This window comes from Cyanistes caeruleus, chromosome 12 (genome assembly GCF_971803275.1).
Source record: "Cyanistes caeruleus chromosome 12, bCyaCae1.hap1.1, whole genome shotgun sequence".
Lineage (NCBI taxonomy): Eukaryota > Metazoa > Chordata > Aves > Passeriformes > Paridae > Cyanistes > Cyanistes caeruleus.
This window is the reverse complement of record NC_141712.1, coordinates 20,513,762-20,540,635: the sequence shown is the minus strand read 5'-3', so window position 1 is coordinate 20,540,635 and position 26,874 is coordinate 20,513,762. Positions and strand designations below refer to the sequence as shown.

Sequence of the window (26,874 nt, the reverse complement as noted above, 5' to 3'; positions counted from 1 at the left end):
CGGCGGGGCTCGCAGCCTTGGGGTGCTGCCGCCGTCCCCTCGGGACCCCCCAGAGCGCACAGGGACCCCTCTTGGGCAGGACCGGCCAAGGTGAGAGGCAGCGGCGGGAGGAAGGTGGCGGTGGCGGTGCCATGTCCCGCGGCGCGGGTGACTCGCCCCGGTGCCAAACGCGGCCCTGGGCAGGCAGGTGCTCCCCGAGTGTGGCACGTGGCTGGCACCAGTCAGTGCATCCCCTTGGGGACCTGCCAGCGGGAGCGGGGAGCCGGGACACGGCCGGTGCACCGTGGGGCTCGCTGCCATGGGGACCAGTTCGGAGCCCGCTCTGCAATTAAACCTTTCCATAACGAGTAATCAGCCCCGAGGATGTTTTATTTCCAGCATTTCAGTCCTGTGTTTGCTGGCTGTTTGCGCTCCTTCTGGCATCGGCAGCTCACATCCGACCCCACGGGCCGCTGATGCTTTGTGGCGCGGAGGCTCCGTGGGGATGGAGCATCCCCGGCCACCGAGGCCGAGGGGCTGGGGCAGCTCTGGGGGGCTCGGGGGCTCTGCTGGGCCCGTGCCCGACACGGGCAGGAAAGCAGAGCCGGCTGAGTCACCGGTGTGAACAATGCTGGCCCCGTGCCTCGCTTCCCCTCACTCCCCACCCCGCTCCCCCTGCACCGCGCTCCGGCCGCAGCCCCCTGCCCACCCCGGCACCCGCCCGGGGCCCAGGGACGCACAAGGGCAGCCTTTGGGTGCACGGTGGGCGCTGCACCTGTTGTGCCGCTTCACCGTGGGTGGGGGAGCCACGCTGGGGTCCCTGGCCCGGGGCTGGCACATGCCAGGCTCCGGCACGCTCCGATAAGGCGGCGAGGCTCGGCGGGCACCGCGCTCCGGAAGGCTGCAGCCAGGGAGCCGTGCAGATTGCTGCGGGCTCGCCGGGCTGCCCGTTAGGCTTTTGGCAGGAGAAATGTTTATTTTGTTGGCCAAATATCTCTGCAAACTTCCTGATTTCCTTGCGGCCGGCGAGGCAGCGATAGGGCTGGCGAGGCCGTTGCGGCCCCGCTCTCCAGCCCCGGCAGCGAGAGCTGTTATCTCTGATGCACAGCGGGCAGGGAAGAGGTGGAGAAAGGGAAATGAAATACAACAGAGGTGGCACATTTTTTGCTCTTGATAACAAGCCCTGCTTTTAGCCTGGGAACTTGGAAACGATGCAGGTGGTCAGAGACAGCCACAACGTTCTCTGCTGCCGTGGCACATCTGGAACTCTTAACAAACCCCAGAGCTCAGCTGGCACCAGGCTGTGGCTCCCCGTGGCACGGCCTGGCGTGGCACAGATCAGCACCGGCCTCCACACAGCCAGAGCCCCAGGATGAAGGATTTTGGTGCTGGGAAGGTTCTGAAAGCAGCCCCAGGGCTTGGATCTCCATCCGAGCCGCGTGCTGGAGTGAAGGCAGGCTCACACCACCTCCTGCTAGCTCCCATTGATTTTTGCAGGGATGAGCGGTGTTGGAAGTGCAATGCCTGCTAATTAAATTCTCTTCATTATTGGGAAGGATGCAGGCAGTGCAGCCTGTGGGGTGGGGAGGGCCAGGAAGGAGCTGGTCCCCACGGTTGGGGCAGGAGAAGGGGAATGTGAACCTGTTGTGAACTCAAGGGCGGCTCAGGGAATTTTGTTCAGCATCTCCCAGTGAATTCCTGCTGGCCAAGGATGAGGCTGGCAGGATTTCCCACTGGGTGCTGCTCCCATGGAGGTTCCAGCAGCGTCTCCATGCACCCCAAAACACCAAATCCTGGAGTCAAGGCCAGGAGTCATCTTTGCTTTGCAATTAAAACACTTCCCAGGCTCTCCGTGGCAAAGAAAAGCTGGAAACTCGGCCCCTAGCAGCCCCAAAACCTTGAGGCACCCAGAGGAACGGTACTGTATCCTAAAGTCTCCCATTTTTGAAGGCAAGCCGCTGATTTTCCGGAGCCGGCAGCGCAGGGCGAGCAGGATGATAAGCGGTAGGGGGTGGTTTCCCTTTGAATGCCACGGAGCAGGAACGAATCTGTCAGCAACGAAAACAGGATTTTATTTATTTTTATTTTTTATTTTAATGCGAGATACGCTTTTTTCCTTTTCTGTGTGGAAGTTGTGGGAAAGCCACAAAGCCACTGGATCTGCTTCCACAGCCCGTGGGGCTGCTCCTTCCAGCCCGGTGGCTGCAGGGTGAGTGAGCCAAGTCTGGGGACCCCCAGGAGTGGTCACGGAGGGAAGCCAGGCACAAACGAAGCCCCTTTCCTGGGAAAGGCTGGCGCACGGCGCTTCCTGCCGAGCAGATGTCCCCGGGCGGATGCGGCTGCGGCGGGCGATAGCCGGCGGGCAGGCGAGCGTCTTCCTCGCTGGCTCCCCACCAGCCCCTTATCTCCCTGCTGCATTCCCCGATGGATTAACGTGCAGGAAAATCCAGCGCCAGGGCTCCTGCTGCAAGCGAAATGCCAAGGGAAGAGCGCCGGGGGCTGCAGCCTGGCTCCCGGTGCTCGCTGCCGGCGCCGGATGGATTTAGGCGCTGAGATTTGGGCCAGCACATCCGTGCTCGCAGCCAGGGCGATGGGAACATCCACGGTCACAGCGACCCTTCCCAGCCCGGCAGATCCCCGTCCCTGCAGGGATGCTCCAGGGAAAGGGGGATCGGGGACCCCACAGCCGTGTTGGGCTCGGCGCCGCTGCAGCTTGCGAGCCCTCGCTGTCACCGAGCTCAGAGAGGTACCCAGGGGTGCTCTGCTCCCCGGGAGGGAACGGATAGAGACTGAGAAACCCAGACGGACAGACAGACGCGCTGGGGGTGACACAGGAAACCTGCTCCGGCACGGCTCGGTGCCCGGGCCTGCAGCCATCGTCCCGTGAGAGCGGGCGGAGGCAGGACCCGGGGTGGCACAGGGGTGGCACGGGGGACAGGCTGAGCCCCCGGCCTGGAGAGGGGCGAGGTGTGATAAACCAGCACCGGGGGCTTTTTTAAAAAGCCTGAGGCTTGTGAAGAGGGGATGCAGCCGGAATAGCGATCAGCTCGTCCCGGCACTGCCGGGAGAAGGGGACGGCGCATCACCAGGGGGAGGCACGGGGAGAGCCACTGCTGGCTGGGCACCCACGAGGTGTGAAAAGCGTCCCCAACACTGCTGAGGCAAGAGGGGACATCTAAGGGTGCCCTGGTGGCGCTGGGAGCCCGGCACCCACCGCGTTGCCCCGGGGGAAGGGTCATGTGCAGGGGCACACGGATGGCACATGGTGGTGACCATTTCCTGGGAGGTTTTGGTACCAGTTGCCTTCATCTGCCCTCAGCGAGCGCTTTATCTCCCGGCACGCACCATGCCAAGGCCTCAGCGCTCCCTTTCTCCCCCAGGCTGTGCCTTGGGGTGTCCCTTCCCCTGGGGCGCGTCCCTGGCACCTCCAGAGCGCTCCACGCAGCCCTCGGTGCGCACACCCAGCAGGGAGGGGGGACACGAGCCAGCACCGCGGGCACAGGGGATGGGTGACGGTGACACCCTCCCGTGGGACCGGGACAGCTGCGGGGGGGGCGGGCACGGATGGGCGCTGGGCAGGGCGCACGGAGGTGGCAGATGTCACCTCCCCACAACAAAGGCAGCACGGATCACCGCAAGGTGTGCGGCTCATCCCGGGCTCACCCCGCCATCGGTCACGAGTCAGGACAGGAGTTTCCACCCTCTCCCACGGGTGGGAACGCAGCGGGGCCCCATCCTGCCCCGGTTCCAGATTTGCCGGGGGAAGGATTGGCAGCCCGGGGTTGGGATGGCTCCAGCCGGTTATCGGGCTCTGGCAGCCGCTTATCTCCGCTCCAGCCGTTCATTTCCCACCGCAGCGGAGCGGGGCCACCGGCTCTGCCGGGCAGGGCTGCTCCCATCGCCTGTCCCCAGACACCCCGGGAGCCCCAAGAGCGCAGGGAGCTGAGGGATGGGGGAATGTTTTCCCGTAGGAATCCAGACTCCCCCTTCATCCCATCCACGGGACCCAGGCGTGTGGTGGATGCGTGGCCATGGAGCTCACAGCAGTCCCGGGCTGGGAGCGGGTTTGGGGCAGGAAAGGGTTAAGCCGGGGAAGTTTGCTCACTCTCAGCAATGATTTAAACCAGACAGAAAGGTTCTGTCATCCATCACGCTAACAGCCAGATCATTGTGTTTTAAAGTGTCTGTAATTGCAGCAATACAGAGACCGGGAGAAAGATAAAGGCTGGGAAGATGCAAATGCCGAGGGGAAGCGGCAGCCCCTCGCACCCAGCGGGGACAGGTCTGGGGACAGCCCTGGGGACAGCCGGGGGTGCCGGGGGACAGGCGTCCTCCTGCGCGGAGATGGCACGGGGTGCGTGCCGGGGTCTTTGATGTGCTGGGAGCATCCACGAAACAGCACAAGGGCACAAACCCCGCGGCAGGGATGGGTGGGGAAGGGGCTGAGGAGGTGCTGGACTCCAAGTATTGTTTAAAATTTACATTTATCTTCCTCATTATCGCTGGATTAGAAAGTGGCTCTTTTTTTCCCTGTCTCCTTCAGGATGCAGAGGATCCCAGGGATAGGGTACAAAGGAGGGTGAGAACTCGCCCAAAGCCTGCAAGGAGGTGGCCACGGCCACGGCCACGGGTGCCGGGGCTTTGTCCCAGCGTCCCAGGCCACGTGCAAAGCCGCCGGCGGGGAATTATTAACATTCAGCCGAACCCCGCCGAATAAAGCGAGCTAACACAAATGTTTATTTTCACAGTAGTGAATTATGACTTCAATAGACCAAAATTACAGGCTGCGTGCGTGGAATAGGAAGGCGGCAGCCCCCGCCACCCAAACGCCGCCGGGGGGGACGCGGAGGCTCTGCCCCCTCTGCTGTCCTGGGAGGTGACAGTGCCACCTGCCCGTCCCGACAGCGCTGGAGCGGCTCCTGGGCACCAGGGGCCAGGGCAGGGGGTGTTTGGTGCTGTCCTTCAGCCGCACCCCAAATGAAGGAGAGGTGGGGACAGCTCCCAGCAGGTCCCTGTGACACGCTGGTGGCCTGGCAGGTCACAGGGGCTCGGTCATCGCCAGGCTGGTGGCACTGCTGGGCACTCACAGGAGGGGTTTGTGGTGGTTGGAGGTTTGCACTCGGGTGTGTGACACAGCTGGCCGGGCTGAGAGCGTGGTCACCCCCAGGGCAGGTCCCTGCTCTCCCAGCCTGATCCCGAAGGAGCCCAGAACTCTGGGAATGCTCTTGGGCTGCCTGGCTGATGCCGGGGATCCACAACACCCCGACCTGAGCTGGGAACCGCGTGTCCAGGTGTCCCCAAGCACACGTGGTGCTGGCACTGTGTGTGCCATGCACTGCCAGCCGTGCAGAGCCGGGCTCTGGCGAGGTGGGAGTGCAGCTGGGCCGGGAGGATTTTCCTCTGGTGCTCCTGTGCCACCGGGGCCAAGGCCAAAGGTCCCCGTGGGAATGAGGGCAGCAGGACCTGGAGAAGCACAGCTCCTCTGGGAACCCTCTGGGAGCAAGGGATGGAAAACTGGAGCTGGGGCTGGAGGGGCTGGGTCAGGATTCTGCAGCACCTCCTGCTGTGACCCATCAGCGAGGGGAGCTGGGCTGTGCAGTGACCGTGCAGTGATCATTTGGGGACCGTGTGGTGGCCCCACAGTGGCCATGTGATGGTCATTTAGTGGCCACAGAATGGTCACTCGGTGGCCTTGTGGCGATCATTTACTACCTGTAGAAAGGTCACTCAGTGGCCATGTGATTGGCATTTACTGGCCATGCAGTGGTCACAGGGCCATGCAGTGGTCACACAGTGGCCATGCAGTGGTCACACAGAGGCCATGCAGTGGTCACACAGAGGCCATACAGTGGTCACACAGAGGCCATGCAGTGGTCACACAGAGGCCATACAGTGGTCACACAGGGCTATGCAGTGGTCACACAGAGGCCATGCAGTGGTCACACAGGGCTATGCAGTGGTCACAGGGCCATGCAGTGGTCACACAGGGTGAAGCAGTGGTCACAGGACCATGTAATGGTCACACAGGGCCATGCAGTGGTCACAGGGCCATGTAATGGTCACACAGGGCTATGCAGTGGTCATTTACTGGCCATGCAGTGGTCACACAGTGTTGGTGCCTCAGCCACGCCAGGACCACGCTCTGGCTGCCCAGTGGCCACGCAGCTGTTCTGTGGCAGCAGAGCCGTGCCGGGTGACTCCTCCTGGCGGAGCCGCCGCTCTCCCAGCCCCTGGGAAGAGGGTGAGGATGAGTAATTCACCCGGCACAGGGCAGTGGCAGAGGGAGGCAGCTGCCAAGCACAGTAATTACACACAGGCAGGGCTGGGGCTCGCAGGGAAATTCAGAGGGAAATTCACAGGGATTGTGTTCCCGAGCAGCAGCGTTGTGGCAGGACTTGGGGAGGGGAAATTTGAACGCTGTCTCCCAGCTGGCACGGGGCACACGGGAAGGGTGTGCCAGGCAGCCAGATGTGCACCCCTGCCCCTCAGCGCTGCCGGGGAGGGTCCCACCGGCACTCAGCTGCCCTTGGAGCCCCAGCGAGGCCCAGCAGGGTGGGGGGCTCTCCAAGGCTGGGCTGGGATGGGCATGTGGGACTCTGAGGGCTGTGCCCGTGGTCTTGTGGCTGCTCCAGCGCAACTCCAGCCCCCGGGGAGGGAAGCTGAGCAAGCGCGGCTCCATCCCCCCGCAGCCCCCCAGCCCCTTGCAGAGACCCCCACCCTGCTCCAAAGCCTTGACTCCTCCCATGGCCACGGACAAGTCCTGACCCGTTCCCTTGCAGTCCCTCCACCTCCCCCAAAATAACTCCCGGCCTCTTGCAGCTCCCCAAAACACGTAACCCCACCGGCCATGCGGCCCCTCACTCTCAGCTTTGCAACCCTCGACCTTTAGCACCCCCAGCTCTGAAGGTTTTGCAAACCCCAATCCCTGCAGCCCCCAAGCCCCGTACACCACCGTGCGCGGCCTTCCAGTCCCCAAAGTGTCACCAGGTCCCGTGTGCTCCCTGGGCAGCCCCATGTTCCCGTGCAGAGTGCCGGTGTCACGCAGCCTCGTGTCCCGCTCCATCCCCCGGTTCCGTGCAGACTCCCTGGTGCCACACGGCCCCGTATCCCCGTCCATCCCATCCCGCTCCCCTCCCGGTGCCGCCCATTCCGTGTCCCGTCCATCCCATCCCGTTCCCCTCCCGGTGCCGCCCATTCCGTGTCCCGTCCATCCCATCCCGTTCCCCTCCCGGTCTCTCATCCCGGGGGTCCCGCTCCGGTGGCGGCGGCCGAGGGGCGCCCCCTGGCGGTGGCGGCGGGCCCCGGTCTAAGGCAGCGGCGCGGGCGGGCCCCGCTCACTCCGGGCCGGGCGGGCGGCGCGGCGGCAGCGGCGGCAGCGGCGGGGGCCGGGCCGGGCACGGAGCGCGGCCGCGGGGGCCCCAGGGCCGCGGCACGGCGCCGGGAGGATGCGCCGCCGGGCAGCGCGCAGGGGGTGAAGCGGCCCCGCGGATTTACCGCGGCTTCTCCGCCCTCCCCCGCTTCTCCGGTGCCCCCCCTCCGGGGGGAGGGGAAGCGCCCCGACCCCCGGAGCTGGCGGCGAGCGGCGGCCCCGGGCGCGGCGAGCGGCGGCGGGCAGGTGCCGGGGGCAGCCGCCGCCGCGGGGCCGCGCTCCGCCAGCGCCGGCCTTAAGCGGGCCGGGGCCGCCGCCGCCGGGGGCCGCTGCCGGCTCTGCCCGCTCCTGCCGGCCCCGCCGGCCCCTGCCTTGGGACTTACCTCACGCCTCCGCCACACCTCAGGACGGTAAGTGCCGTCCGCCAACGGGGACGGGGACGGGGACGGGGACGGGGAGGCTGCCGGTGCCCGCGGAGGCTCCCGTGAAAGCGGGGCTTGGAATTCTCCCGGTGTTCGGGGGATGCTGTCGGTGCACAGGGGAATCGGAGGCTCCCGGTGCCCGGGGAGGCTCGGAGGGCAGAGGGGCTGTGGGTGCTGCCGGTGTTCGGAGGATGCTCCCGGTGCGTCGGGGAATCGGAGGCTGCCGATGCCCGGGGGGGTTCCCGTGGAAAAGGGGCTGGGAATGCTCCTGATGCTCGGGGAGCCTCCCGGTGTCCGGGGGACGCTCCTGTTGTGCAGGACTCCGAGATGCTCTCGGTACCCGGGGGAGCCTCCCGGTGTCGGGGAAGCTGCCGGTGAGCAGAGCAGTAGGAGGCTCCTGCTGCCCGGGGAACGCTCCCGGTGCCCGGGGGATGCTCGCGGTGTCCGGGCAGCTGCCGGTGCGCAGGGGACGGGGATGCTCCGTGTGCCCGGGCCAGCGCGGTGCCGCCACGGCGGCGGAGCGGGGCAGGGCGAGCGGGGGGCACAGGTGGGGTGACACGGGGGGCAGAGCCGGGGCGAGCGGGGGCAGAGCCGGGGCGAGCGGGGGCAGCGCTCGGAGCGGCTCCGTGGCGGCGGCACCGGGATCACCGTGCCCGTGGGCCCCGCTCCCTCGCACGGCGCTGCCGGGGGGCGGCGGGGTACGGACCCCTCGTCCCTGCGCTGCCGGGGCTCTTCCTGCTGTCCCCTCCGCGTCCCCCGTCGCCGTTTCCCGAGCGCCGGGGCGGCGTGGGGCGGCACAGCGTCCCCGGGAACCCACGCGAGTTTGTGCCCACCCCCCAGCAGACCCCCCCGGTTGTGCTCCCGATTCCTGCCCAGCGGAGTCCAACTCTTTGTCATCCCCGCATCCCTCCCCTCTGGCCGCCAGCTCCGCATCCCGCTCCGGCTGCCGGGACTCGGAGCTGCAGCCGTGCTTGGGGGCGAGGCGGAGCTGAGCCGCTTGGCAGAGTTTGCGGGAGGAATCCCAGGGCTGCTTTGGGAAGTTGCAGCTCCCTTCGTTCTGGATTTATGTGCGAGGACACGGGGCCGTGGTGGGGACACGGGGCTGCGCTGGGACCGCTCGCAGAGTCCTGGCGTGTGCCGGGGGATGTTTGTTTGGATGTGGATTGGGGAAGGAAGGCTCGGGAGGCTCCAGCGCTGCCCTTCATCACCGCCTGCTCTCGCTTTCCCTTTGGAATTCCGCTAAGCTGGGCAGCCCGGCTTTGCCAAGGGAATGCGGAGCGATGGAGCGAGGCTCTCCCCGCGCTCCTCCGCGACACCGAGCACAGCCAGCTCCTCCCGTCATTCCCTCGCCGCTGGATGGTGCCTTCGGATACCGCAGAGCGTTTCTCTAGTTAAACACACCTTTTCTTGGAATTCTCTTTTTTTTTTTTTTTTTCCCTCTATTAGCCAAGAAAAACTTTGCAACTTTCCTTCGCTGTCGGAGAGGAGCCACTGCCGCTGCTGCGTTTCATTTTGTTTTTTTAATTCGAGGTCACGTGTGCGTTGACAGTGTCTTTGATTCCAAGCGATGGTCTCGTCTCCAGCTTAGGAAGAGCTTTTGAGCTCTTCCCTCTGTTGTTTTCTCTCTGTTCAGGAACAAAGAGATTTTTTTCTGCCTTTAATTAAAAGGAATATTAATTCCCTGCTCCTTTGTCGAGCGACTTGAAGACACTCTGCAAACATCCGTCTGCTCGGCGCCGCGGTGGGCTGAGCTGTGCCGTGGCACAGGGCATGGAGAAATGGGGGAACCATCCCGAAATCCCACGGCAAACACGGAGCGGCAGCCGGGGAGGATGCTGACAGCCGCGGTGCTCGGGTGAGGAGCCCCATGGAGCTGAGCTGCCGCCTGGGGTGGGCTCCTGGATCCTCGGAGGTTTGTGAGGCAGGTCCCCGTGCTGAGAGTTTCCACGCAGGGAGAAATTCCGTGGCTGGGGAGGCGAGTGGAGGTGAATTTGGCTGTGCCAAGGGGGTTTTCCCTGCCGGCTGCCTCCCATGCTGGCAGGTAAGGTTTTACCCGGGAGCACAGAGATGTTGGGTGTGTTTTGTTTGGAAAACGTGAGTGCAGCTGTTGATTTGTGGCGGGGAGAGGCTGTTCTCCCACGGCTCCGGGAACTGGCGTGGTGTGGGTGCCGGCTTTGGGCAGCGGGAGCAGGATTCGCCTCTTAAATCGGGAACTTCCAGGATGGAAAAACATTCTGGTGCTCAGCCCCACTCCAGGGGGGAGGGGGCTCTGCAGGTCCCACGGGGAGCCTGGGGCTGGCAGGTCTCTGCCGACGCTCCTGGAATTCTGCTTCTGAGCCACGGATGTTCGCAGGCGTGGAAAAGCCCAGGCAGGATCCAGGCGTTGTGGAAATGCGGTCTCGCTGCCGTAAATCCCTGCTGAAACCCGGGGCACTCGGCTCTGCCCGTGCTTGTGCACGGTCCCCTGTCCCGCAGCCACCTCGGAAAGGTGTCTGGGTGCTGTGGGGTGCTGTGGGACCCCCGGGGAGGAGAGGCACCCCATAAATATCTGTTATTGCACCTCTTAGCGGGTGTCAGTGGACTGGCAGCGAGCGAAGCAGGAAGAATGCGGGGCTGCCATGGAGTGCTGGGGGACACACAGATCCCCCCACAGCACCACCGACCCTCTTCAGCCCCAACCGGAGCAGGGAGGGCCGGGGCACAGCAGGGCCGGCTGCTGTGAACGGGGCTGGGAGGTTTGGGGCACAGCCCAGGGGTTAAGCTGGGTTTAATCGCTGCTGCTGGGGCCGGGGGGATGCGCTCCGTGCTGCGGGTCGGATGCTGCAGCCTGAGCTGAGCTTTCCAGGCTGGATCTCACGTGGGAGATGGATTTAGCTGCCCCGCAGGATGGGGACCATGGCAATCCTTGCCAGCCAGACGCAGGAACAGGCTGGTGGCACAGAGGACACCCTCCTGTCCGGCTGGCCTTAGTTTGGGGTTATTTTTGGATTTCCCGAAGCTGTTTTCTGCCGTCCCTCCCTCCCACTGTGCTCAGGCTCCCCAGGGGGAACCCCACCTTGACAAACCCCCAGCTTTCCTTCGGAAGATGCCGACCGATGGTTCCAGCAAACATCCAAGGGATTTCCTGTTTATTTTTCAAATTTCTCATTAATATTTTTTTTCCTGTGTTCTCCGATTCAATTTCACACGGGCAAAATCGCCTTGAAATGGAGCCCGCGGCTCAAAAATAGACAAAGAGTCGGTGAGGCAGCAGGCTGGAGGCTGTGGGAGAGCACGGCCGGATCCGGCACCCCCTCGGAGCCGGTACCAGGCTGGCGCCTGTGGGGCAGGGTCTGCCACGGGGTCCCTGGGGAGCCGGCGGCGCCTCGCCGTTCCCACGGAGCCGGGCTGTGGAGGGGGAACTTCCCCTTCTCCAGCCGCTCTCGGTCTCCAGGATGCCCCGAACCCCCTGCGTGTGCCACTTGTCCCCGCTCCAGCCATCAGAGCCGCTTTGGGGCATGAGCATCCCCAGGGCTGCAGGAACCCCCGGCTGGGGCGGGTTTTGGGGTGTCCCTTTGGGGCAGGGTTTGGGGGGATGGAGCAGCCGGGGGTGTTTCCTGCCTGGGGGCAGCTCGGCAGGGTCAGCCCCAGCCCTGCTCCTCTCCAGGTGTTCCGGGCTGCCCGCGGCACTGTTTACTCGCTGTTTAGCCCGGATATTTAATTTCCAGGAGTGTAAGGCAGCTGGGGAGCAGCAGGGTGTGTGTGTGTGTGTGTGTGTGCCCGGTGGGATGAACCCGGCGGTGGCAGCGGGCACGACCCTGCAGCAGATACCGTGCCCTGGCTGGGTTCTGCTCAGGGGGACCCCCCAAACCGCTCCTGTGCGAGGGGACCCCCCCTCCCAGCCCGTCCCCCTGGCAGCAGCCACGTCGTCGCCAGCCGCTGTTGACTCACAGGCTCCGCCGTCGAGTCCCGGGGCTGAGGCCGAGATGCTTTTACAGGCAGGGCTGAAATGCACAAAATGTTCGACTTGTAAAATATGTAGCGTGAGAAAATAGCCTTTTCTGCTCTCCTCCTCCTCCTGCCGCCGCTCCCTGCCCCATCTGCTCGCTTGGAAAGCTTCCCGCAGCCGGGGGGGGGCTGGCGGCGCCCGGGGTCCCTCGCCAGGGATGGCACCCACCCGCTGCAGCCGTGCCCAGGGGCTGCCCTCGGTGCCAGGAGGGCTCCCGGGGGCAGCACGAGGATGCTCCCGGTCCATCAGGATGTTGCTTCCTCTCTCCATCCCAAAGTTTCGCTCCGCGGCCGCGTTTTGAGGAGCGCGGGGCTGGCACCGGGGGATGGCGCAGGAGCCCTTGGGGCATCGCGTGGGGTTTGGGCTTCCCCAAAACCTCTCCAGAGGCTCCCGGGAGATCTCCCTGCGAGGCGCCCCGGCAGCCCCGGGAGGCCGGAGCTGGCCACGAGCCACGGTTTTCACCTTAATCCATCATTATCTGGGCACATTTCGGATCCTTGCCAAGAGCAAGGTGGGAAGGGGGGGTGTAAGCATGCTTTCCCTATTCCCCTGCCATCCTTTTTGCTGCCTGTGTGTAATTAACAGAGTAATTAAAAACAGGATGAGTTAATTGGTATTCATTTATGTGGCAGATGTTTTTAATTGAGATACGAAACAATTTACCTGTTTACATAAACAATAGCAAACGAAGGCTTGTAAAACAGAGAGGGCGCCTTTTTTATTTATTTTTTTTTTTAATTTTTTTTTTGGCTTTTTTGTTGTCGTTTCGAGGAAAAATCAAACCCATCCCCATCCCCCACCCCTGGCCACGCCAGCTCGGGGCGAGCTGGCGCTGCTGGCACTGCCTCGGTGGCACCGAGCCAGCTGGTTTGGGTCCCTGGGTGGATGGCTTTGGCTTGGAAAGTGGGATTTTGTGACGTGGGGAGCCTGGCTGAGGCTGCTGCTGTCCCGTGTGGAGCTGTGCTGTCACCACCACGCTGCGGGAGGTGGAAGGGGACCGGGATCTGGGGATTTGCTGGGAATTGATGGCCTGGAGCTGAGAATCGCCCGTGGGACACCTGCCAGCAGCGCTGGCATTCCAGGGATGTGGCTGCAAAGCGAATCGGGATGTACCTGAGCGTGGGGAAATCCTGGAATTGTGCTGGTGGGAGATGTCCCTGCTGGGCCAGCGGCACCAGACCTGTCTCAGGATACCCGTGGGAAAGGTGGGGGTGAGCTCCAAGGGCTCCCCGGGACTGCAGCCGCCTGAATCTGGTGATGCCTGGAGAGGGCTGAGCTGGAGCAGAGGCTGCACAGAGCTCAGGAGAAAGCAGGGATTTATTGAAAGGCCCTAAAGGACACACCTTGGGCAGTACAAGAGCCTGGCCAGGGCTGCACCCAGGATAGACCTAAAAATGGAAAACTGGTCATGAGGCCTCACATTTTTATAAGTTTTGGTCCATCTGCATATTGGGGTTGATTGTCCAATTACAGCTCCAGGTTCTGCAGTCCCATCCTGTTCTCTCTCTTCAGCCCAGCGTTGTTTCTGCTCTTGGGCCTGAAACTTGTAACGATTGTCCTTGGTACCAAGCTGGAAAAGGAATTGTTTTGTCTGGCTGCTCTGTGAAGAGAGCTCACTGACACTGAATATGAAGCTCTAAACCACACACCTGGGCAGGGCAGAATATGAAAAATATGAAAGCTAAAACTTAAGGCATCACTGGGTTCCTTTACAAATTGTGCAGTTTAGTTATTGGATTTACTTTTAAAGGGCTCCATTAGTGCTGATGAGTGCTGGGTGTGGATTGCTCCCTGCTAGGCTGACGCCCCAAAACCGAGCACCTGAGACACCCTGGTGATGGGTGGGCAGCATCCCTCCAGCATCACCATGGAAACCTGGGATGGTTTGGGTTGAGAGGGGCCTTGAAGCTCACCTCATTCCTCTGCCATGGGCAGGGACACCTTCCACCATCCCAGGCTGCTCCAAGCCCTGTCCAGCCTGGCCTTGGACACTTCCAGGGATCCAGGGGCAGCCACAGCTGCTCTGGGCACCCTCACAGGAAACAATTCCTTCCCAATATCCCACCCAAACCCACCTTCTGTCAGCATCCCACAGCTGCACTCCTGCTTTCTCCTGCTCCAAGCGCACCTGGGGATGAACTCCAAGCTGCCTGTTGTCACCTTTGTCACCACGGCCCAGGGAGGGGATCGGGATGGGTGCAGGGGAGGAGGGAGCTGATCCCAAAAAGGGAGCCGGGATGGGTGCAGGGGAGGAGGGAGCTGATGGTGCCGTGAGATGCCACCAGCTCTGCCGGGCCGGTGCGCGTGGCTGGCGCTGCTGCCCGGCCTCAGGCACTGCACGCTTCCAAACCTGCTCCAGCTGGGACAGCTCCGGCCCTGCCACCTTATCGGGGAGTTGTTCTTGGCCCCGCCGGCCGCGGCAGCTGAGGAGCAGGAATGCTTCCCTGCCTTTGTTTCGGAGGCAGCCTGGCTTGGGGAGACGTCGCCTCCAGCATCTGGATTTCATTTGTGGCCATTTGGAGAGCATGAAGGATGCTGGGCGCTGGATTCCCTTTAACCCCTTCTTGGCCCGGGAAGCTTTGCCTGCAGGGAGCCGGAGCCGCATCCAGGGCAGCTCCGTGCCCGCTCCATCCCCATCCCTGGGGAATGCTCATCCCGGAGCCGGGAGCCGCCACACCCCGCTGGTTGCCCCGGGACGAGGCAGAACCCCGGGCTTGTGGTGGCTCCCTGGGGCTGTGGGAAACAGCAAGCAGCGGGCTGGGATGGCTGCCAGCCGTGTCCCTCCGGCTGCAGCGCCCCTGTCCCCGCTGGAACGCCTGGCCGTGTGACAGCGTCACCCCGGCAGGGAGCCGGGCACTTAAACCCTGCGTGTGACAAACGGGGGGCTCGGGGTCACACAGGGGTGTGCGGGGGTCCGGCATCCGCTGGCCCCGGGGGGCAGGGTGGGGAACAGCCGCTCCCGCCAGCCCAGGAGAAAATACTAATCCTTTTATTTTTATATTATTACTTATTCATCTGGGCTGCACAGACCTAATGGAAACCAGATGGAGGAAAACAGACACGGCCCCGAGCGGCTGGGACAAATTACCCCAAAGAGAGAAAAAAACAGAGGGAAAAACAATTCCAGTGGAGTTGGAGTTGTGCTGGGGAATCGCTGTTTGAAGGTGCTGAGGGGAGGCTGCACTTGGCTCCCCAAAATCTCCTTTGCTCTCCTGGAGCTCATCCCATCCTGCAAAGGACCTGGATTGGTGGTACAATCGTGGTTGGGTCCTCTGGGCATTCCAGGCTCTTTACCCCATTGGGACCATTCCTGTGCCTGTCTGGCCGTGTTTGGGTTGCAAACACCTCAGGGAAAATTTAAAACTTAAAGAAAAAAAAAAAACACAAGGAAAACCAGAACCAGGCCCCATTTCCCTGCTTGCTCAGCTTCATGGAAACTTTCCTGCTGATGGCAAGCTGTGGAAAAGCCATGTCAGTGCCAGGATGAACGTATCCATGTTTTCCCCTTGGTGTGGGAATGGAGTCAGGGCAGCGAGGGGGAATGGAGCTGGGATGGGGATGCAGGCAGGGACGCTGCCAGGGCTGTGACAAGGACAGGGGTGGTGCCAGGGATGCAGGCAAGGATCCTGTGGGATCAGGGTGCTGCAGCTGGGACCCCTCACAGGGTCACACTGCACACTCAGGGCTCATCCTCTGCCATCAGAGCTGGATCCTGCTCCGCTGAGTGACAGGGGAAGCCTGGAAGCTTTGCCCAGAGATGGGCATGTCCGTGAAAGGGAAAATAAAAAGTGTTTTTCAAAACAAACCATTTATTCTGGCAGGCCCTGTAAGGAAGCTGAGGTTCTGGGGACAGGGAAGCTGCATGGTTTTGGGATTTCTCCTGTGGCTGGGAAGGGAGAAAGGAGCAAGGAACTGGAGCTTGCTCATCCAGGTGTGTGCAGCATTCCAGTGTGCTGTGGACAGACAGGGATATCCATGGTGCTGGAGCCATCCAGAAGGATCCTGTGAGTGACCAGCCGAGATTTTGGCTCCCACCACCATCTCCTGGTGCACCATGGGCTGCGGCACATCCCCGATAGCATCTCCGTGGGGATGAGGCCCTGCTTCTATTTAGCCCGGCCAATGTGCTGTGGCCGGGTTCAATTAATCTCCCCACAGTTGCCCTGGATTAAGGATGAATATTGGATTAGTGGTTATCAGCCAGGCCGGGTGGGGACCGCGCTGGGGCTCGGGGGGACCCCATGGCCAGGGTGGTGGCCGCTTCCATCTTTGGCCGGAGCTGTCGGCGGCGCGGGCACGGTGACAGATCCCCACAGCTGCCAGCACTTGTGGCCACCCGTCACCGCCAGCGTGGCAGCCGCGGGGCCCAGAGCCCGCAGCGGGGCTGTGCTGGCCCGAGGGGATGGAGCTGGCACGCTCCTCCCGGAATGCACTGCCGGGCGTTCTTGGGGTTGGGAGCACAGGGAGGCAGGAGGGAGGCGGCGATGCCCCGTGGGGTGATGGTGGCGGCCGGGAGCTTCACCATCCCTGGATTGCAGGATCTGACCTTGCAGGGCCACTCGGGTCGGTGGGGACAGTCACTTGTGCACGTGTGGGTCCTGCCAGCAAGCAGTGGCTGCAGTGATCCCACGATCTCTGCCAGCCCCGATGCTGCCAGGGATGGTGAGGGGTCAGCAGGCAGCAGGAATTCCCTGGATGTGTCAGGAGGGTGCCAGCAGCGATGCTGTGACAGCAGCGATGTGACACAGGCTGGGCACAGCACAGCGGTGCCTGCTCCTGGTGCCAGCACTCTGTGTCCCTGCACAGGGCACTGTGTGGCTGTGCAGATGGGCAGCAGGTCCATCACCCTCCCCACGCAGGACACCAGCCGTGTCCCTGTCACCCGAGTTCAGAGTGGGAGCGGAGATGCCCGGGCCAGCCCGAGGTCCCCAAGTGTCCCCTCTGCCCCTGCCCCTTGTTTGCCAGGGAATTGCTGCCCTGCCTGGCACACCCCGCTCACCACCCCGTGCCCTCTTCCCGCAGATAACGCGGAGACTCCGGCCGCCACCATGCCCGACTCGCCGGCCGATGTGAAGACTCAGGCCCGCTCCACGCCGCCCAGCATGCCCCCACCGCCGGCCGCCACGCAGGGAGCCACACGCCACCCCTCCTTCACACCCAGCACCAGTGAGTACCGCGCTGGGGACGGATGGGCTGCCAGCCCGGGGCTGCCCTGCGCCCGCCCTGCACCTCACACGGCACCCGGCGTCGCACAGCCCAGCACGGCGCTGGCTGGGATGTGGGGTGGCATTACCTGTGCTCGGGCTGGAGACTTTCCTCGGGTGTGTTCCCAAGTCGTGTCTGGAGTTTGTTCCTGCAGGGAGCACTGTGGCACTGCCCCTGTGCCCTGGGGACAGGGACATCCTGCTCTTCTGCCACCCGGTCACCAAGAGCTGGCACAGAGCAGTGGGTGGCTGGAGGATGGTGGGTGAGCTTGGGGGAGTTCCTGTGGATCGGAGACGGCCCCGTGGCGCGTCCCAAGCATGTGGGGACACATCTGTGGCATGTGGAGACACATCTGTGGCATGTGGCACCCAGTGGTGGCAGGGCACCATCATGGCTGGGATCTCCTTGCCCTGCCCAGGCTATGGTGTGGTGGCATCAGGGGGCACCGGGGGGAGTTTCAGTCTCTGTAGTCGGTGCCAGAGGCACTTGGGCTCATTGCACACCCGCAGGGATCGGGCACTGTACCGCTGTCACTGTCCTGGCACGAGGATGGACAAGGCACATGCAGTGCAGGATCCAGACAGGCAGGGGACGAGGCTGACCCCGTGGCAGGAGTGCCAGTGGCCGCTCTGGTTCTGCTGAGACTTTTCCTGGGCATGCATGTGTGCAAGGATTTTACTCATAGCTGCTTCTTGCTCAGAAAAACCCCAGTGAGGAAGAAAAAGCCCTAAACCAAGCTCTGAGATCCATCCCCTGACACCTGCAGCCCCCCAGTGGTTTCTAGACAGACTCTCTAGAAATCAGCTCGTGCTTGGAGGGGGTTTGGGTGTCAATCCCAGCCCTGTGGCTGATGTGGCAGCCCAGGTGTGGCTGGGTCTGGGATGAAGGACCAGGGGTGCAGACGGCCTCTGCACCACGGCTCAGCACTGAGCAGGGTTTGAGACACAAGGCTGGGAGCATGGAGCAGCTAGGCAGGGACACCACAGTATTTCGGTTGTTCTTGCTCCCGAGGGACCTCATTCGGTCCCTAAAATGTCAGGAGTTTGTCAAGCAGCCGAGCATCCGTCCCCTGAACCCTCCCTGGTGGGGCTGGCAGCTTTGCCCATGGCACACGTGCCCGTGGTGAGGAGCGTCCCGGGCAGGGCCCCCGGCCGAGAGCTGCCCCCTCTGCTCTCTCATCATAGCGTGTTTTATTTTGCTTGCAGATCGAGACGCTGGCCCTCCGACGTTTCTGCCTCGCGGCCGTTTTCATGGTTGCTTGAAATGGTCGATGGTCTGTCTTTGTAAGTAAAATGAAACGCCCGCTCTCATGAGAGACCCGAGCGCAGCCGCAGCCCCCGGGGGCGCTCCCCGTCGCCAGCCCCTCGCCCTGCCCCGGCGGGTCACGGGGATGCGAACCCCAACCCCATCCCGGCCCAGGGACATGTGTGCTGTCCAACTTAGGAACGCACCTGTCGCGGGAATAAAAGCACTTGTGGCCGCCGGGTTATTTTCGGCACCTCTGCGGCGGGCGGCGGGCGCTGCCCGGCCGGAGAGCGAGCGGGAGCCCCCCAAAGCAGGCAGGGCTGGCAGGGCAGCGCAGCACCCCCAGGTCAGTGGGATCCCAGCGGGACAGGCGGGGCCGCGGGGCGATGCGTGTCGGGACAGGGGTGACCCAATTGTCACCCGCGCCGTCGGGACAGGGGTGACCCACGTTGTCACCTGTGCTGGCTGTCGAGACAGGGGTGACCCGCATTGTCACCCACAACGTCGAGACAGGGGTGACACACATTGTCACCCACAATGTCGGGACATGGGTTACCCACGTTGTCACCTGTACTGGCCGTCGGGACAGGGGTGACTCGCGTTGTCACCTGCACCGTCGGGACAGGGGTGACTCGCGTTGTCACCCGCGCCATCGGGAGAAGGTTTTTGTGCTCGCGTGGAGCTGATGCAGCAGAGAGAGGTCTGCCACTCTGGTGGTTGGTGCCCCAAAATCTCCCCCTGGATCTCCTGCTGTGGGGTGTTCAGGCAGCTCCCGTCCTTCCCAGCATGGAAGTGGGGACAGAGGTGGCAACGTGCTGCATGCCAGGCCGGGCTCCATGGGAAATGGCTGATGGATTCTCTCTGGGAGTGCTGAGCAGCTCTCGGAGGGGCAGGAGGGAGCCCCTTCCCTTGGCTGTTGAGGAGCTGGATCAGGCCCTTGCTGCTCTGGCTCCTCACAGCCCCACAGCACCGGGGCGGCCCCAGGGATTCACCAGCATCCTGAAGCCTTCCAGGGGCTGCCAGCCCCGTGTTACCCAGCTGGACACTGCGGTCCTACGGTCCCAGCCTTGTCCCCACGGTGCCAGGGCACAGCCATGCGCTCTGACCTCCCGTTCCCTGTCTCCCCAGTGATGAACGGGAGCAGCCACTCGCCGACCGCCATCAATGGGGCTCCGTCCACCCCCAACGGGTTCAGCAACGGCCCGGCCACCTCCTCCAGCGCCTCCCTGTCCACCCACCAGCTCCCTCCGGCCTGCGGCGCCCGCCAGCTCTCCAAGCTCAAGCGCTTCCTCACCACCCTGCAGCAGTTCGGGAACGACATCTCCCCCGAGATCGGGGAGCGGGTGCGCACCCTCGTCCTGGGGCTCGTGGTACGTCCGTGGGGTCAGCCACGGGGTCCCCCCCGTCTGAGGATCCTGTGCTTTCTTTTGGGGATGGAGATGCTGCTGAAAGGGAAAAAGAGGGGCCTAGATTGATCTAAATCCTGGAGGAAAGGGGGTTGTTTGCCCAGCGTCTCCTGGGATCTGCAGAGCCAGTGCAGGGTTGGTCCTGGCTGCTGGCATCACCAGTGAAGCCTTGAGCGTGGTTTTCCCTCGAGTGTGGTTTTCCTGAGGAGCAGGAATAGGGGAGGAGCAGCCAAGTGTCCCCCAGGGGTGCGGGGGGCTGTGCCAGGGGTGCTGAGCGCAGGCTGTCCCCACAGAACTCCACCCTCACCATCGAGGAGTTTCACGCCAAGCTCCAAGAGGCCACCAACTTCCCGCTGCGACCCTTCGTCATCCCCTTCCTCAAGGTGGGTCTCCAGCCCGGGCAGGGTGGGATTCATGGCAGCATTTCAGGGGATTTGGGGCTGGCTTTAGGGCTGGCTGTGGGTCTGCCCGTGTCCCCCCAGGCACACGTGTGCCCCCACACGTGTGGAGTCACGCAGGGCTGGTTGCAATAAAGCAAGGGGTCGGCCCAGCTGCTTGCCATTTGCAATTCATTAAAAATTCCCTCTTCTTTTTTATTTGCCTTTTAATTTTGCGCTGACTCTGCAGTGTCACCCCTCTCTGGAGGTATTTGCCCGGTGCTGGCACAGCTGGCACTGCCAGCAGATGTTTGAGCCTGGTGTCCCCTGTCCCTTGTTAGCAAAGGAATAATTAAAAAGTGTAAAAATAGCCCCTTTTCCACCTCTGCATCCCAGCCCCCCCAGAGCAGGGCTCTGTGAGTGGAGGTCCATGCTCATGGCAGGAATCTGCTGGAGTGGTTTGCTCCTGGCTGAGCTGGAGGGGACAGCAGAGCCGCCCTCCCCTCCTGTCCAGTTTGCAGGGTTTTTGGGATCCGTGGGAGCAGGGAAAGGTGAACCCCCAGGCCTGGCAGGCACTGGTGGCCCTGTGGCTCCAGGCAGGCTGGGATCCATCCCCGCTGTCCCAGTGCCAAGAGCGCAGCGGCCGCGCCGGCCGCCCTGGCACCCCGCTCCCAGCTGTTCCCACCGCCCGCTCCAGATGTTTCTCATTATCCTAACTGCAACCAGCCGGGCTCGGCGTGCTTCCCAGACTGGGGACTTGCTGTTTTTGTGGGATTGCTCCCCCCGGCCAGGGAAGGGAAGGGGAGGGAGGGTCCGGCCCTGCTCACCGCAGCTGCAGCTCCGGCTCGGGCGCTAACGTGTCCCACAGATGGGATTTGGCTGCGGCTCAGCTGCCTAAGGCAAAATGCAGGGCTGGCAGCCAGAGCGCCGGGCAAAAGGGGGTTCTGCTGCTTAATTCCTGCTGCTCCTGGGGCTGCAGCGCCGTGGGGGGACACGGTGGGTGGGTGGGAGAGGAGCTCCTTACAGATCCTTACAGCTGAGGGTGCCACACGGGCTGGGGGGCCCGCAGGTGCCATCCCCAGGGAGCAGCGTGGGGACAGGGTGGCCGAGGTGGCTGACCTGACGCAGAGACGATGCTCTGCAGCCCCTGCCAGGATGCAGGAGGGCCCTGTTGAAGCTGTGTCTGAATCCTGTGGGGTGCCACACCCGTCCCCTAAAGCCCACCTGGCCCCTGGGCACGCTGCTGGCATCCCAAGGCTGTCCCCTTGGGAGGAAAGGGAGCAGGGACCCCAAAGGAAAGGCACCCCCTGTCCGTGGCGAGCTGGGGGCACAGCCAGGCTGCTCGGGGGGATTGTGGGGCCGTGGACTGGACTGTCACCCCCCGCAGGCCAACCTGCCGCTGCTGCAGCGGGAGCTGCTGCACTGCGCCCGCATGGCCAAGCAGACCCCGGCCCAGTACCTGGCCCAGCACGAGCAGCTGCTGCTGGACGCCAACGCCTCCTCTCCCATCGACTCCTCCGAGCTGCTCCTGGAGGTGGGCGAGAGCGGCAAGAGGAGGACGCCAGACAGGTGCCAGCCGGGGAGGGACGTGCGGGATTTTTCAGGGACGCATCCCTGAAAAGGGGAGGCTGTTCCGGGGGGCCCAGTGGGGACCGACCTCCTCTCCTCCGGCCAGGACCAAAGAGAACGGTTTGGACCGAGACCCCCTTCACCCCGAGCACCTCAGCAAGCGGCCGTGCACCATGAGCCCAGCGCAGCGCTACAGCCCCAGCAACGGGCTGAGCCACCCCCCGAACGGGCTGGGGCACCCCCCGGCCGGGCCCCCCCTGCCCCAGCACTACCGCCTGGAGGACATGGCCATGGCACACCACTACCGGGACACCTACCGGCACCCCGACCCCCGGGAGCTCCGTGAGCGCCAGCGGCCCGCCGGTGAGCCCTGCGGTCCCGGTGTACGGGGGGGAACGGGGCGGGGACCCCCCGAAAGGAGAGGGGTCCCGCGGGGGGGCTCACCCTGCTCCGCTCTTGCTTTGCAGCCGTGCACGGGACGCGGCAGGAGGAGGTGATCGACCACCGGCTCACGGACAGGGAGTGGGCGGAGGAGTGGAAACACCTCAACAACGTACGTAGTGTCCCTGTCCCATGCCACGCGTGTGTCCCTGCACTCTGCCCTCCATCCCCACCGCGCCCCTTCACGGGGCTCTTCTCCCGAGCCTCCTCTGCTCCCCCTGCTCTGTGCCCCCTGCAGCAGAGCCCCCTCCCCATCCCCGCTGTCTCCCCCGCAGCTGCTCAACTGCATCATGGACATGGTGGAGAAGACGCGGCGGTCGCTGACGGTGCTGCGGCGGTGCCAGGAGGCCGATCGCGAGGAGCTCAACCACTGGATCCGGCGCTACAGCGACGCCGAGGACATGAAGAAAGGCAGCCCCCCCTCCGCACGCCCCCACAACTCCTCCTCCGCCGCCGCCGAGGCTCCCCAGTTAGGTACTGACCCCCGGGGCCGGGGGCTGCGCCCCTCTCCGGGGTGCCCGCGCCGTTCTCCCGGGGGTCTGGCGCTGCCGGCGGGTGCGTTCCGAGGGGACCGCGTCTCCTAAGGGCATCCCCCTCTCTCCTTCGCAGACGCTCACCGGGACTTCGCGCCGCGCCCGCTCTCCGGGTACATGCCCGAGGAGATCTGGAGGAAGGCTGGTGAGTGCGGGGCGGGCAGCAGCAGGGGCTCTGCCCCAGCTCCCCTCGTTGGGATGCCTGCGGCGCAGGAGGAATTGGGGGTGGTTTTGCGGGAAGGGCGATGCCGGGGCACCGGCACACCCCGGCCACGCTCGGCTGCTGCCTTCCAGAAGAAGCCGTGAACGAGGTGAAGCGCCAGGCCATGTCCGAGCTGCAGAAGGCCGTGTCGGACGCCGAGCGGAAAGCCCACGAGCTGATCACGACGGAGCGCGCCAAGATGGAGCGGGCCTTGGCCGAGGCCAAGCGCCAGGCGTCCGAGGATGCCCTCACCGTCATCAATCAGCAGGAGGACTCGAGCGAGGTGGGGACCCTGGGGGACGCCTTGGTGGCAGCGCTGGTGTCTGGGAGGGTGGGAACGGGAGGAGAGGGGAATTCCTGCACCGAGGTGGGGATGCGGGGTGTGGGCAGTGATGGGGTGCGTGTCCAGGATGTGGATGCAGTCTGGGATGGTGTCCGTGGTCTGGGATTAGGGGGGACCTGTTTCAGGATAGGGGAGCACAGTCCAGAATGGGTGTGCCTGGTCCAATATGGAAATACACAGTCTGGCACGGGTGTAGATGTTCTGGGATGGACGTGCACGGTCTGGGATGGATGTGCACGTTCTGGGATGGACGTGCACGTTCTGGGATGGATGTTCCCATTCTGGGATGGACGTGCACATTCTGGGATGGACGTGCATGTTCTGGGATGGATGTGCACATTCTGGGATGGACGTGCACGTTCTGGGATGGACGTGCACGTTCTGGGATGGACGTGCATGTTCTGGGATGAATGTTCCCATTCTGGGATGGATGTTCCCATTCTGGGATGGACGTGCACATTCTGGGATGGACGTGCACGTTTTGGGATGGATGTTCCCATTCTGGGATGGATGTTCCCATTCTGGGATGGATGTTCCCATTCTGGGATGGACGTGCACATTCTGGGATGGATGTTCCCATTCTGGGATGGACGTGCACGGTCTGGGATGGATGTGCACATTCTGGGATGGACGTGCACGGTCTGGGATGGATGTGCACGTTCTGGGATGGATGTGCACATTCTGGGATGGACGTGCACGGTCTGGGATGGATGTGCACATTCTGGGATGGACGTGCACGGTCTGGGATGGATGTGCACGTTCTGGGATGGATGTGCACATTCTGGGATGGACGTGCACGGTCTGGGATGGATGTGCACATTCTGGGATGGACGTGCACGGTCTGGGATGGATGTTCCTGGTCTGGGATGATGGAGTGCGTGGTGGCCCCAGTGATGATGGTGGTCCCGGCTGAGGGTGCCCAGCCTGGCCTGGGGGTGCACATTCCAGAACTGAGGCCGTGTTCCCCGTTCCCGCAGAGCTGCTGGAACTGCGGGCGGAAAGCGAGCGAGACGTGCAGCGGCTGCAACACCGCGCGCTACTGCGGCTCCTTCTGCCAGCACAAGGATTGGGAGAAGCACCACCACGTCTGCGGGCAGACTCTGCAGGGGCTGCCGGGCCCTGCCGCCCCCGGGCCGGGCCAGCCCGACGGGGTGCCCGCCATGGCCAGCAGCCCCAGCGAGGCGGGCTCGGTGGCCGCGTCCCGCGCCGGCACTCCGGCCACGCCGGCACCGCTGGACAGCGCGTCCCGCTGACCGCCCGCGGCCTGCCCGAGCCACGGACTGCACCCGGTGCGATTTCCTCAGCTACCTGACTCGTGTGACCTCCGAAACGACCTCTCTAGCTCTCACAACTAATCCTCACGGATCCTCAAACTGGGCTTTAAGTGGAGTTAAGGCAAATACCGGTCTCTGTTCTTTCTTCAGTCTTTGTTTTGGCTTTTTTTTTCGGTTGGTTTTCTATTGGTTGGGGGATTGTGGTATGGGAATTTTTTGGGGTTTTTTTGGTTTTTGGTTTTTTTTTTTTTCCTTTTTTGCTCTTTGGATGAGGGATTTGGCTCCAGCCTCGCTACACGGTGCTGTGGGGAGAGACCAGCCCAATCCCATCCCCCAGCTGCACTGCTGAGGGGCTCACTTGGAGGAGGAAAGAACCTTCTTTTCTTCATCTCTCTCTTCCTATTTTTTTTTTTTAAACCTTCTTTTTTTTTTTTACCTTTTTTTTTTTTTTGGTAAAAAAAATAAAGAAAATAAAAAAGAAAACGTCGGACTCTTTGGCTTTAAGTAAGAAATTGTAAAAAAGGGAAAAAAAAAAAAGAAAAAAAAAAAAAAAGAAAAATCCAAAAACCAGACGACGCGTGACGGACGCTCACCTGTAACTACCTTGCTAGCTAGCCAAGAACAGACCAGACTCACCTCTGCTCCAAAGGAAATCCAAAACCAAGGAAGATCCAAACGTCTCTCCACTGCCAAAGTTCGTTTCGTTCTGTTGTCGCTTCCTTCCCCTCCCCACAAGGATGGATGGACATGCCCCTGGGGCTTTAAAGAATTTCTATTAAAATAAAGCAAAAAAAAAAAAAAAAAAAGTGTTTTTTTACTAAAACCCCCAACCCCCAAGGTGTGGGAGGGGGAGATGGGGCTGAGAACCGCAGCTGGAGCCGGCACATCTCTACCTCTGCCCGCCACCGCCCTGGAAAAGGAGAACAAAAAGGAGATTTAAAAAAAAAAAAAAAAAAGAGAGAATAATAATAATAAAAAAATTTTAAAAAAAAAAAGGAAATTAAAAGACAGATTTTGGGTTTCTCCCTCCCCGAAGCCGTCGGGGGACCCACCCCCCCCATCCCTTCACTGCCAAGCTGCTCCCGCACCCCGCGCTGGATTTGTTTCACAAGGATTTTTAAGAGGAAAAGGAAAAGGAACGCTGCCTCCTTCCTGGCCGAGGACGGTGTGGATTATTTGGGATTCTGGCCTCGCTGGAGCGGCGTGGAGGACGGAAGTGCAATACGGAAAGTCCAAGCTCCGAGCGGAGGCAGCAGTGCTGTGCGCTAATGTGAATGTAAATAGTGTCTGCAGAGGTCCAAAAATGAATCATAATAATGATAGTGATAATAATAAGAGACGTTTGCCAAATAAAGGATGAGGAGGAAGCGTGGAGCTGTGGCGCTGGCCGGAGCGAGGCCTGGCATCGAGAGGAGCTGTAGTTTTTTCCGCATTTGCAAAACCCATCCTGTGTGTTTTCCGTAGGGGAGGAAGAGGAGGGAAGGGCTCGGGGCCCGAGGAAGGGTTGTGCTGTCGGTCACAGGGCTGGGCTGGGCCACAGCAGAGCTTGGGACACGCTGAGGGTGATGTCACCGGCCTTGTGCCCACCCTGCTGGGGCTTCTGTGCGCCCCAAGGCCTCGGTGCATCCCCTGGGAGGGTTCTGTGCACCCCAAAATCTGGGTGCCTCACCTCGGATGAGTTCTGTGCACCCGTGAGACCTTGATGCCTCTCCCTGGAGGGGTTTCTGTGCACCTCGAGATCTCTCTGAATCCTCCCAGGGTTCTCCTTCTGAGGTTTGGTGCATCCCCCCAGGAGGTTTCTCTGCACCCCAAGACCTCGGTGCATCCTCTTGGGAAGGTTCTGTGCACCCCAAGGTCTCGGTGCATCCCCCCAGGGACGTTTCTGTGCCCCCCAAGACCTCAGTGCACCCCCTGGGTGGTTTCTGTGCCCCCCAACCCTGGGAGCTTTGCCAGGTGTCCCTCCCGTGACTGTTCACTTTATTTATGGTGTGACATATGTAATATTGTCTATTTTTCTTACGTTTCCTGACAAGAGGTAATATATAAGAGTATTCCAGATGCCCCTGCTCACCCGGGTCCCCGTCTGTCCCCGCCCTGTCCCCGTCTGTCCCCGGCCCCTCTCCTGCCGGGGCTCTGCCTCTCTACCTCCACCTCGCCGGGAAACCGCGGGCGAGAGCACTTCCACAGGGACTGCTCTCCTTTCCACTCCACTCCCTGCCGGTTTGCTTTTTTGGAATTATTGTGATTTATTTTTTTTTTTTTAATTTTTTTTTTAATTTTTTTTTTTTTTTTTAAATAAGAATAAAACTACCCTACAGAACCTTGCATTGAAACCAAAAGCCGAGGGAGGGGAGGGGGGGCGGGAAGGTGGTGATGGGCGGCCAAACCAGAACGACAGCTTTAAATGTGAGATTTCCCAAAAAATAATAATAATAAATTTGTGCTGCGGGGAGGACGGAGCGGCCGCGGGGCTGCAGTGATGCTGTGCCGGTGCTGTGGGTGCTTCCCTGGGGGTTCGCCC

General features: G+C 62.3%; 1 protein-coding gene and 1 long non-coding RNA gene across 7 annotated transcripts; one reads left to right on the top strand and one right to left on the bottom strand.

Annotated features, from left to right (window-relative positions):
• On the top strand, positions 1 to 25,159 carry CBFA2T3 (CBFA2/RUNX1 partner transcriptional co-repressor 3). 6 transcript variants are annotated; one of them, XM_086848036.1, is made up of 12 exons: positions 1 to 90; positions 16,781 to 16,924; positions 18,169 to 18,246; positions 19,337 to 19,578; positions 19,908 to 19,997; positions 21,379 to 21,560; positions 21,667 to 21,923; positions 22,028 to 22,113; positions 22,277 to 22,475; positions 22,611 to 22,679; positions 22,829 to 23,019; positions 24,057 to 25,159. In XM_086848036.1, the coding sequence occupies exons 2-12, from the start codon at positions 16,807 to 16,809 to the stop codon at positions 24,330 to 24,332; spliced, it is 1,788 nt and encodes a 595-aa protein (XP_086704162.1). In that variant the 5' UTR covers positions 1 to 90; positions 16,781 to 16,806; the 3' UTR covers positions 24,333 to 25,159. The 6 variants fall into 6 exon arrangements, with proteins under 6 accessions (XP_086704162.1, XP_086704161.1, XP_086704160.1 ...); XM_086848035.1 differs by lacking the exon at positions 1 to 90 and adding an exon at positions 7,695 to 7,758; XM_086848034.1 differs by lacking the exon at positions 1 to 90 and adding an exon at positions 8,860 to 9,625.
• LOC147650906 (uncharacterized) lies at positions 8,651 to 12,326 on the bottom strand. The gene is made up of 2 exons (XR_015275510.1): positions 11,927 to 12,326; positions 8,651 to 11,753 (listed from the first exon to the last, which is right to left on the bottom strand). It is a non-coding gene; the product is annotated as an uncharacterized LOC147650906 (long non-coding RNA).
• Positions 25,160 to 26,874: the final 1,715 nt, after the last annotated feature.

Excerpts from the sequence above, each read along its gene's own strand:
- CBFA2T3 (XM_086848032.1), top strand. Across the intron at positions 21,561-21,666 it reads AAGAGGAGGACGCCAGACAG|GACCAAAGAGAACGGTTTGG; the intron begins GTGCCAGCCGGG and ends TCCTCCGGCCAG. Across the intron at positions 22,476-22,610 it reads CGCCGAGGCTCCCCAGTTAG|ACGCTCACCGGGACTTCGCG; the intron begins GTACTGACCCCC and ends TCTCCTTCGCAG.